Source organism: Engystomops pustulosus, chromosome 1 (assembly GCF_040894005.1).
Source record: "Engystomops pustulosus chromosome 1, aEngPut4.maternal, whole genome shotgun sequence".
NCBI classification, from domain to species: Eukaryota; Metazoa; Chordata; class Amphibia; order Anura; family Leptodactylidae; genus Engystomops; species Engystomops pustulosus.
In genome coordinates, this window is record NC_092411.1 from 24,338,553 (window position 1) to 24,350,869 (window position 12,317).

Sequence of the window (12,317 nt, forward strand, 5' to 3'; positions counted from 1 at the left end):
AGCATGAAAGGAGCCCAGTAAGTGGAGAAGGAAGCAATTTCCTCTGATAAGCCACGGTACAGAGCTTCTTGTATTCACTTGTACTATTGATGTAAGCACTGCAGTACAAGAACTTGTCATCACACTATGTCTCTCCATTGGACCTCACAATCTACTTTCCCTATCTCACCCATACAGATTTTTTGGAGTTTTGGGGAAAGCCAGATAAACAAGAAAAAGCCTTCATAAACCATGAGACTTGCGGGTAGATGTCAATTTACGTTGGGATCAGAGACAAGATCACATTTCTGCAAAGGCTCGGCAGCCACTCTTACTTAAATCTGAAGGCACTTTTTCAGCAAGGACGACAGCAAAAATTCGGACACAAAAAAACCAGAACTAGGCAAACTGCACACAAAGTGGAGATTTATTAAGGCTACATTTACACGACCGTAAGGGGAAGTATGTACGGACCCAAGCTTGCGGCCATACATACGTCCCCCATAGGCCGGCAATGGGAGCACAGTGTGATGCGTTACCGCATGTGACCGCTCCGTACACGGGGAAAAGATAGGACATGTCCTTTCTTTCCCTGTGTTACGGCGCCGTGTGCATTGGATCGCTATGGCATGGGGAGAGGTCACCACTCCTCCTCTCCATGGCGCTGGACCTGTTTGTGTGAATGGATTCTTATACTGACGCACTGTTCATCACTCAGAATAACCTCTGCACCCAGCGTGTAATATACTTGCTTAATAGATTTGCTATTTTTTCATGGCCTCCCCCATCACCTTACAGTACGGGTACAAAAGCAGAAATGGGGTGAGATGAATGTATATGAAGGTGCAGGTAAAACCCCCCACTACAAAGAGTCTGCGGATATTTTTATTAGCAAAATTGGTAACAAAATAAAGTACAGGCAGTCCCCGGGTTACATACAAGATAGGGTTCTGTAGGTTTGTTCTTAAGTCGAGTTTGTATGTAAGTCGGAACTGTATACTTTATTATTGTAACCCCAGTCAAACTTTTTTGGTCTCTGTGACAATTGGCTTTTAAAAATGTTGGATTGTCATAAGAACCAGGATTAACACTAAAGCTTCATTACAGACACCTGTGATAACTCTTATAGCTGTTTATTGTAGCATAGGACTAAAGTACAGTAAATTACCAATATCCAGAGGTCCGTTTGTAACTAGGGGGCGTATGTAAGTCAGATGTTCTTAAGTGAGGGACCGCCTGTATGCAAAAGATCTAACTACAGAGCCTGAGCTATTGCTCCATCATCTGATCTAATTATATTCAAATTAATGAGAAGATTTGGGGTGTGTGATTTTCCCTATGAGTGAGTGATTCCGTGGAAATTAAAAAAATATATATATATATTGTCCTTATTATAAGGACATTAATCAGCTTTTATGCCTAAAATTATATTACAAAATTGTTCATAAACCACCATGAAACTTTTGTGTTACTTTTGTGATTTATTCCTGCTGGGACTAGATTATCAGCACTGGAGCAGAAGAGAGCACTCATTTTGTTTTTTTTTTTTTGTTTTTTTTACCAGTTAGGTAAAATTCATGAATAAAAATTAACTTTCATATAAAATTTAAAAACAAATATAATTTTCTTTGAACTACTGGTTTTGCGATCTTTATTGAAAACACATCCGCCACACAATGCCTGTCATGAGAGCGAATCCCAATTCCTGTCACATTTTATGAATTTTTTTTACTGGCGGGAAAGTAACTCCTTATGACAGGAATCTGTGCAGCAGAGCCGCGCTCCGGTCACGTGACCGGCCAGCATCGTCCTCGCAGCCCGGGAGCCGCGGCCCCGCCCCTCCTGTCCTCCCTCCCTCCCTCCGGGCGGTGCGCGCGCTCCTTTTGCCGCCACACAGCGACACTAGCCGGCAGTTGGCGCTGACAGTTTCAACGGCCACGTGACTACAGATGCGACTATAGAGAGGAGACAGAGGAGCGGGCGCCAGTCTCTGTGTCCATGGTTACCAGGATGCAAAAACTGAAGGACCACAGATTAACCCCTGCAGGGGTGATGTCAATGATAATGACTTACCAGAAGAGTATAATAATAAACCGAATAAAAAAATGATATTTCTACTGCAGTTACAGTTTCTTTATTCTTGACTTGTGTTTCATTGTGGAATTTACAGGAATACTGGAACAGGATAAAGTGGAGTTACATGATGTTAAGACCAAAACACAGGGTAGGGCAGTGATGGCTAACCTATGGCACTGGTGCCAGAGGTGGCACCAGGGCCGGCGCTATGGGTAGGCAAAGGTGGCAATTGCCCAGGGCCCCTGGGAGAAAGGGGAGAATCTCTTCTTTCAAATGAATCTTGAATTTTGTTTCTAGGTGCCAGGGATCCAGAGATATTCAGGTTTAAAGTGAGAATATCAGGTGCCATTTTATATATAAAAATCACTCCCAACGGCAGTTTAACAGTTAATATCTCCGTTTTCCTACATTTTAGAAACACAAATTTAGATTTAAAAGAGGAGACTCTCTTCTTTCATAGTAAAAAAGAAGTAAGGTTCTATGTGTCACAGAGCCAGAGATGCAGCCCCCTGAAATTAACCCACCCCTCAATCCAGATTCTTAGCCATCAGGCTGCAGGGAGAATTTTCTGCATACAGGAGCTGCTCCACCTCACAGATAATGGAAATATTCACTTTATATGTTACTACATTCTGAGAAGGGATAATATCAACTAATATTCATGTTTTTAACCCTTCTCTATGCAAGTCTAAGAACACACTTTGGGCCACATGTATCATTCGTTTTTTTCAGTTGTTTTTGCGCCTTTTCATTCAGGCGCACTGTTTTTGTGCCATTTTTGCGACTAATTGCCAAACTAGCTGCGCAGCAAAAATAAGCAGCTTTCCCTCATCTATCTTACCAATCCAGATGTTTTGCTGCGCCTAATGATATTCATCACTTGCGACTTTTCATTTAGGCGCAAAAACGGGCGCAAAAACACTCCAGCCCGAAGGTGGCGTTAACTGAGAAGAAAGCACTGAGCCCCTTTGCAGAGCAGCTCATTTCTAGCAGCAAAGCTCAGCCAAACACTAGAACAGATAATACAGACATGAGATACTATGCAGACACTAGAACAGTATCACCAGTGTGTCTGAGGGGGATTCTGTGCAGAATTACAGGGGTGCAGCAGGAGACCAGCACTGGGGTATCCCCTCCAGGAGAAGCCACTGCTGAGGAGGTCACTGGGTGCAGGGTGTCACACACCTGGGTGCTGCTGTGAGTGTTATCTTCATTGTGGGCTGTGGGAGAAGCAGAGAGGAGCTTGTAGCAGGATCACATGTAAGTGCCCGAATCTAACATTGCGCCGAAACTGCACCAAAATTGAGCCTAAACTGTGTTAAAGTAAAGTGATTAATAAGAGGCAGGAAATTACCTTATCACAGATGGTTGTAGCTTGTGATAATTCTGGAAAACAGTGCGCCAGAATTTAGGCGCAACTACTACACTTAGGCGCACAAAAGTGATAAATGTGGCCCTTTCTCTCTTATTCCCTTTTATTTTGTGATAGTTATTTTTTGTTGGGAAAATTGACTGATACGATGAACATTCAATCCTCTTCGCCTAATGTGACTACACCGCGACCAGAACATGTCCATAAAGTTATATGTAACACCAAAAACACACACATGTCCTGGAATAAAGTTTTTATTTCCCATCATCCTCCATTATTTCCACCTATGTTATGATGTTCTTACTCTCATTCTTATGAAGCGTGGAGGGTTCTGTTATTGTGCAGCTAATACAATGGCGACATCTAAATGTGACTTTTATTATCTCATTAGAGAGGTTTATGGATATATAGTTAATTATTTGGGTTACCATTGGAACAGACAATGATACATCTGTGTGAATTTTCTGCAGTTCCCTTTGATGCATATTTTGGTGAATATACACATGTGGGGTCTGTATGATCTCCTCACATCTTACTGTTATAGGAAAATATATTTTCTGAATGTTAATTGCCAAATGCATCGCCTGGTTGTCTGCTTTCAAAATTATATAGTTTTTATGGCACCTTTACTTTTTATTCTGCTTTATTGATATATTTTACAGGTTGTGACTGTCTAAAAATGTCTAGCTGAAAAGCAGATATCTAGTTATTACAGTTTTAGTGATATTATGTGGATCATGTGAACATATCAGTATGGGACATTTGTGAACTGTACAAATGTCCATGTATTACATTTAGGAGATGTGAAGGTAAACATTTTCTGTTTGGATCAAATTTTTTGCAATCAAAGTCAAATTTTAAGTATTTTTAATAAAATGTTTCAATTTGAATCAAAATTGAATGAAGGTGCCTATGTCTATAAAATCTTTGATGCAATTTTGAAAATGGTCTGCTTTCAGAAAATATGGGTCCCTCTCCCCAATGGGCCTCACAGTCTAATCAACCTATCAGTAATTTTTTGGAGTGTGGGAGGAAACCGGAGGACCCGGAGGAAACCCACGCAGACACAGAGAGAACATACAAAATCTTTGCAGATGTTGACTAGCGCTGCAAGGCTGTAGTGCTAATCACGGAGCCACCATGCTGCCCATCAATCTCCCTATCATCTATCTCCTATAAAATTCTCCCATATTACAGTTTGTTTTACCATACTAAAGGGAGCCTCTTGCTGACTGTGACTGGTCATAAAATAGTGTTATTTTGGGGCCCCACTTTTAGTTTTGCCCAGGGCCCCACTTTGTCTAGAACCGGCCCTGGGTGGCACTCAGAGCCCTATCTGTGGGCACTCAGGCCATCACCAGAGATGACTCCAGGCGTCTTCCTGCAGTCCCAGACAGCCCAGGACTTGCTGTACACAGAGCTATTTTAAAGTGACAGCTCTACCTGGGACTATTTTCTGCTTTATTGGTGTCCTCAGGGGCTGGTATCAATGAAAACTGTGACAGAGAAGGGAGTATAAATCACAAATTAAACTTCTGTGTTGGCACTTTGCGATAAATAAGCGGTTCTTTGTTATAGTTTGGGCACTCGGCCTCTAAAAGGTTCGCCATCACTGGGGTAGGGGATAATTTGGTGAACGGGGGAGGGGGGCTATGACTATTAGACTCCCCCCACAGATCAACACATTGGGGCACATTTACTAAGGGTTCGTTGGACGCATGTCTGTCGGGTTTCCCAAATATTTCCGGTTTGCCCTGAATTGCCCGGGGTTTTTGGCGCACGCGATTGGATTTTGCAGCATCGGCGCCGGCTTTCATGCGACAAATCGGGGGATGTGGCAGTCGGACAACCCGACTGCAACCTCTACGTGCACCTGCAGCTGACTTATGACGAGGGCGTTAAACCAGGACACTTACTCATAGATCCAGACACCGTAACTGTGGTAATCTTCTTATATTTGTTATCCATGGCCTCCTTCCTTATAAAATCATCTTGTATCTATGTATCTAAACGGATTAAGTTAGATGAAGGTGGAAATAAAGTTTATGGGGGAGATTTAGCAGAAGTGTCTGAGAGCAGAACTGTTCTTGTTACCCAGGGCAACCTATCAAAGCTCAGCTTACTTTTTCCTGCAGATGTTTATAAAATGAAAGCTGAGCTCTGATTGGTTGCCATGGGCAATTAGAACAGTTTTACCTCAGACACTTCTGATAAATATTCCCCATGAGTCTGATACTTGTGGCAATAATATCCCACGGTGACAATGATGCTTTCATTTTGATTCTATACCCTTCCTCTCCAATATGTACCAATAAAATATGTGGCAATGAATTACTGGATCAAATGTGAATTACCAGTGAGAATAGTCATGGTCAGATTTAGCATTTTGGGGACCCCAAGTAAAGTTATGTATTTGGGCCCCTTGGTAATAATCAGCAGTTACAGGTGCCACGCTCCTCCTCTAAACAATAAAAAAATAGTAATAGTATAAAAAAAACTGCATAAATAAGATATATTACCTAGTCAGTCATTTTTTCACCCTGTAAGCAATGGAAGGTATAAGGTTGCCTCATTAGTAACACTTAGTCCGGTTGCTATCCCCTATCCACAGGGTAGAGGATAACAGGCTGATTGGTGAGGCTCTGACTGCTGGGACCCAACCAGTCACGTGAACGGACCCCCAGCATCCTGAAGAACACTGATGGGTGGAATGGTAGGACACACTAAGGCTAAATTCACATGAACGTGTGCCCACCGTACCGAAGTATGGCGTGCACCTGTCTGCGCCGGGGAGAGGAGGAGGGGGTGAGCGCTGCTAACCCCCGCCCCTTTTCATAGAGAAACATGGGGCACGGCGCCAAATTCCAGGGAAAGATAGGACATGTCTTATCTTTTCCCCGGGCTACAGAAGGGTACGGTGTCACACGAGTGCGGCACCGTACAGCTCTATATGGTGCCGTGCACCCATTGCCAGCCTATGGGGGACGTATATCCAACGTATATACGTCGTCCATGTATACGTCCCCCAACGGCCATCTGAATGCAGCCTAAGCCAATAATATGGGGGTTTTAGAAAATTTGTTTAATTTAATATTATTGAATGGAGCAACAGGAAATATGCTGTGGATAGGCGATAACATGCAAACTTCGGACAACCCCTTTAAGGACACGGCACTTTTAGGTCAAAGCACTTTTTTCTTTTTTCCATGCTCAACTTCTTCAAATCACAACCTTTTTACTTGGTGTAGGAGGGCTTGTTTTTTCTTGTGATAAGAGTTGTATTTTTATTGGGTGCTATTTTAGGGAATAGACAACTTTTTGATCTCTTTTTTAATTTAAAAAAAAAATGCATTTGACAATATTGGTGTAATATAACACATAACATCTCTTCTAAGCGTAGGTTATTACAGACATGGAAATACCCATTTTTGTGTGTTTTTTTTAATTCAGTTTTTTTTACACAGTTTAGAATTATTTATGGGGAAAAGGACAATTTCTTTGGGTTTTAATTATTATGTATTATAGTATTAGTATTTAGTAAAGTATTATAAAATACTAAAATATACTATAATACTATAGTATAAAATTTCAACAGTTTTTTAATACCCCACTAGGGGCATTTATAATACATTGAAATACTTCAGCATTACAAATATTATGAAAAAACATATAAGTTTATACACCCTGCGCCAGTCCTGGGGGTATTAAGTGATGCCAATAGAATTTTGATAGGTAAATAGAAGACACTTAAATATAGTACAGGTGGTCCCACGGGTTACTGTAGGTTCGTTCTTAAGTTGATTTTGTATGTAAGTTGGAACTGTATATTTTATAATTGTAAACCCAGTCAAATTTTTTTGGTGTATGTGACAATTGGATTTTAAGAATCTTGGGTTGTCATAAGAACCAGGATTAACAATAAAGCTTAATTACAGACACCTGTGATAACTGTTATCGCTTTTTATTGTAGCCTAGGGATAAAGTACAGTAAATTACCAACATCCAGAGGTCCGTCTGTAACTAGGGGTCGTATGTAAGTCGGGTGTTCTTAAGTAGGGGACCACCGGTACTATATAATTATATGAACATATTCAAAATAAAAATCCTATAAGTGAAAAATAATCAATGAATGAATGAATCAATCAAAAATAACAGCTGTTCTGTAGATAGTAACCACCACTTAGTAACACACATAGTAACACGGTTACCCCGGGTAAGTTTGGGTAACTATGGCTCCGGGGCCCGCTCCCTGCACCCGCCGCAGACTGGCGCTAGAGTAGCCGCGGTCGGCTCAGGTGGCAGCAGGGAATCCCTCGCCGTGACGTCACGGAGCTCCACCAATCAGATGAAAGAAGCGGCGCTTCCCGCTGCAGTAGCCGCCCCCTGCTCTCTGCAGACTAGAGGGAATCCCTCGCGTGACGTCACCATTAGAACGCTCCGAACTTCTCCACCAATCAGAGGGCGGCGCAGGTGATTCCCGCTCCATCCGCCGCCCGGCTCTACCTTTATATAGGAGATTGGTCCCCAGGGGAGAAGCAGGCAGAGCTCGGGAAGACAGCATGGAGTGGAAGCTGGAGAGGCTGGCATGCCCGAGGGTTAGGACAGACGAGCATGTCATGTGGGTAAGAGTCTGGGCTCTGGAGTCTTCTCTGTGTGCTGGGAGGTTTGGGATAAGATGCACTGATGTGGTTACTTCTCCTCCAGGAAAATATTATGAAGACTCTGGGAAAAGAATTGAGATGGAGCAAAAAACTAAATCTACAGAAGATCAGTAAGGTGAGTGTCACCTATAGGATATAGGGGTCATGGCATGTGTATAACTGATTGCCCCAAATTATGTCTCATGACCTGTGGGGAAGGTCACACACTGATGTCACTCATATCATAGTTCTTGAAAGGGGAGTCCTGATGTGATAACCGCTTACATATAGTAGCACCGATCCTCAAACCTTATAATATTCTTTCCAGATGCATTTACATTTCTGCAGGCTTAAAATTTCCCAAAATTCTTCACTTTCTCAATATTTTTAGGCTCAGATCACATTTTCACTATAAATTTGGTTTTCTGTTCCATCACTAGTGCAAAAAACACAATCTGGCACACAAATTAACATCAATAGCACCCAGATCCCTGTGATGTATAATGGAGTCCATTGGATTTCCATTATTTTACAGGGAAAAATCAAAGCTTGAACTGGTTTCAGACAACAGTATTCTGCACTTATTCTGCATCAGTGTGAGTAAGACAAACCCAGCAGTGATTTGATGGTATAATGGAAAGGTTTTTAAATCTGCTGTGTATGGGATGTGCCTTGGGCTTCAAAATACTGGCGCAAAATACAGATGAGGGTAAAGAAAGTGGCCTTACGTTAAAACACATATCTGGTTCGTGAATCAGGTATTGAATTTTAGCTTGGTGTTACGTTTGAACCCAGACCCTCATCATTTTGCAACGGCAGGGTCCCCTTAATACCTAAATTGTGTAGTCTCTCCAACTAGATATGTCTCAGAAACAAGAAATAGAAGCCAGCTGTCAAGGTGAATGTGATATATATATATTTACATTTCTTCATTTGCATGTTATAAAAAACATTGTACCCGAGTGAAGCAAATTTCTCATGCCATGTTTTCTCAGAAATTAGATTATTGTCCTTGGATACGGCCACCACTGCTGCAGATTGCAAAAGAAACAAATTGTTTTTGCATATTAAATTATAAAATGTCTGGGAGCTACTGCATGTCTCACAGCCATCCAGTGGTAAAGAATGCTGAGGTGGTCGTATCCAAGGACAGCTCTCTTGTCTCTAAGGGAGAACACAGTTACATTTATGAGAAATCTTCGCATCGGTAGATGTGTATCACACATCACACACGTGTATATGTGTATATGTGTATATATATATATGGCAGATGAATTAAATTACATGTGAATGCCCAGATGGGAATACACCTTTACATTTTTACATTGTTTCAAGAAGAAACATGTCCCCTATATTCTCATCCTGGTGACTGCCGCTCAGAATATTTGGAATGACTGTCAAAATCTGCTTTGGTCACATACTGTTGTTTGAATGAGCCCCTTATTTACATAGTATGAGCTACACTTTCAGCACCCACATAACTTAATGGCCCTCAGTTCATAGGGTGTACATATGATAAGTTCATCTATTAGGGATATATGAGGCATACTAATTTCAATATTAAGTGTTTGTAAAATAATAGGAGGAGATCTCTAAACTATTGGAATTCTGCAGATGAATGCATAAGACGGCCGGTGAGGCAGTGCATTTCTAGCTGGCTGTTGTGATCTGATAACAGCTGCTAGGTGCCCTCCACACTGTTCTGTCTGGTAACATCAAAGGGTAAGCGCGCCATCTAGTGGAATTTTGTGTAACTACCTGGAGACTGGAGCTTTCCAAGAATATTCACCTATGTACCTGGATCCAATTAATATTCCTGGTTCTGGTAGGCAGTGTCATTTTAGCTGGCTGCTTGTTATTATATATAGCAGTCGCTAATACACAGCCACCAGCAGCAGAGACAATACATCACTTGTAATATGTGTGCCTTGTGTGTATTCTCTGTGTGTGGGAGGAAGGCAGTGTAATGTTAGCTGGTTTGCAGTTTATACACCAGTTAACTTGCATCTGCCCTCTTTCTGTACGCCTATTCATCCAGAGAACAGAATATGTTAGAATGAAGATCTATTAAGTATTTGTGCACAGCATGTAACTGTCTCAGATTATTTATTAAGTGGAACCTTGGATTACGAGAAGCCCAGTCTAGGAGAGATTTGCAAGACAAACTTATACCTTGCAAAAAATTGTAACTTGGTTCCCGAGCAAATTTTGCTATACAAGCATTATATGAGCCCTCCACCCCTCTTCTCTATTGTACCTCCTTTTCACTAAAAATAATATGACACAATATTGAAGAAAAAAAGAGATAAAGGGGCTAAATGCTACTATACATAACTTTGTACGGTTGTGGTACAATCCTCTGCTTATTATTGATTTCCTATGGGATATCTCACTTGGACTACGAATAGAACAAATAATGCTTGTAATCCAAGGTTCTACTATAGCTGATTTTTGTGTTGTGTCTGCATATTTCCTTTTAATTAAATAATATATATGTAGGGATTTGCTAATGCTGCTAAGAAATAGTGTGATTAACCTGTTGCCCCTGCTGCATTACTTCAGAAACCCCAGAGATACAAGCAGGGGGTATTTAGTAAATACAGTCTGCAGGAGCCCATGAGGCTGGAGAAGGAGACAGAGGGAGAGGTGAGACTCTGCCTGTCTGCAGGAGTCTAAGGCAAGTGGCAGAGAAGAAATATGTGATTGCACCTGAATATCTACCTACCTAAGGGTGCATGCACAGGCGGTATGCCCACCATGTGTGGAGGGCACATGATTATAGATGGCACTTGCTCCTTTGGATCTCCTTCACAAAGGGCCAGCAGTCTGCTCTGTGTCATACATACTGTTACATAACTTAGTCATAAGTTGTAGTGAGGGATATATATATAGTTATAGTATAGGACAGTGCCAGAGGTGGCACTCAGAGCCTTCTTTATGGGCACCCTTGCCATCACCCCAGGGTACAGTTTGCCAGACAGGACTCTTGCAGTCCCAGGACCCCAGAAGGAAGCTACAATGATAATCCAAACTTCTTATACTCCTTTCTACTGTATTGGTGTCCTCAGGTGCCTATACAATTAAACCTGTGAAAGAGCAGGGAGTAATAAGTTACTGCTTAAATTGTCGCATTGGCACTTTGCGAAAAATACGTGGGTTTTAGTTGTAGTTTGGGCACTCAGCGTCAAAAAGGTTTGCCATCACTGGTATAGGATATTGGTAGGTTAGGCTTCCTATGGCCACCTAGGTAGCAGAGGTCCGGTTGCCTTGATAGCCTGTAGTCAGATAGGACATAATGCTATAGTCAGGGCTTGCATCTGCTGCTGTGCTTTCTGATTGCTGGAAGAATTACTACCCTCATCATCCAGTTTTGGTCTGAAGGATTCCAGATCTACAGTCATCCACTGGGACCCCTGCAACTCCATCATCTCTTGTGTTGTCTGAAGGTTTTGTGCACAGGACTCTCTCGGTATATACCCGGGTATATGCAGGACTGCTGGTTATTGTAGTGCCCTTGTGTTATCAGTAATCTGCACGTACTATTGTTATTTCTACTCTTGGTTTGATTTTGCCTCTTTAGTTTGCGCTTTGTGTGTGTTGTATCTGTGAAATGTGAAACATTTTGTGGGTAACTTTCACAGACCACTCAGGAAACGCAGACTAAAGATAGTGTGTAGTATGTGTGGTGATTAGGCAGTGTATTGTTAGATAGCTGTGATGTGAATATCAGCTTCTACGTACACTACCACATCAGCACATGTCATTGCCACCGGATGTTTAGAATAATCTTTTTAGACTTATGTAGCCGAACATAGTGAAGAGAAGAAACTTGTATGTTCTTTAAGTGTCCATAAAAATGAACAAACAGTATCCAGAGCTACATTCACAATTCTGCTTGTTGTCAGATATAACCTTGTTGTTGCTCTAAGCTTATATAACACATGAGCCAGTAAGGATCAGTATCAGATTATATCCTGTATACTTATATATAAATACTGATGTACAGGGCAAGTCAAAAGTCTCAGGATGCCAGAAACAAAAAGAAAAACTACATATCTGAATACACCAGCGAATGCGATCTGCAAAGCTGACATATTGGGGCACATTTACTTACCCGGCCCATTCGCGATCCAGCGGCGCGTTCTCTGCTCAGGATTCGGGTCCGGCTGGGATTTAATATGGTAGTTCCTCCGCCGTCCACCAGGTGGCGCTGCAGCGCCGAAAATAATCTTAACGCCCCGGAATGCACC

At 41.8% G+C, this 12,317-nt stretch overlaps 1 protein-coding gene across 4 annotated transcripts in view; it reads left to right on the plus strand.

Moving 5' to 3' along the window:
• The first annotated feature begins 7,817 nt into the window (after window positions 1-7,817).
• The window catches only part of CDC20B (cell division cycle 20B), a 36,127-nt gene continuing 31,627 nt past the window's right edge, over window positions 7,818-12,317 (plus strand). The window contains exons 1-2 of one of the 4 annotated variants that reach the window (XR_011853177.1): window positions 7,818-8,049; window positions 8,132-8,203. Coding sequence is in view for 3 of the 4 variants with exons in the window: in XM_072136143.1 (XP_071992244.1) it covers window positions 7,987-8,049; window positions 8,132-8,203 (135 nt within the window). In the remaining variant the exon portion in view is untranslated. The remainder of the gene's footprint in view (window positions 8,050-8,131; window positions 8,204-12,317) is intronic. The other 3 variants (XM_072136143.1, XM_072136135.1, XM_072136125.1) reach the window with 3 other exon arrangements.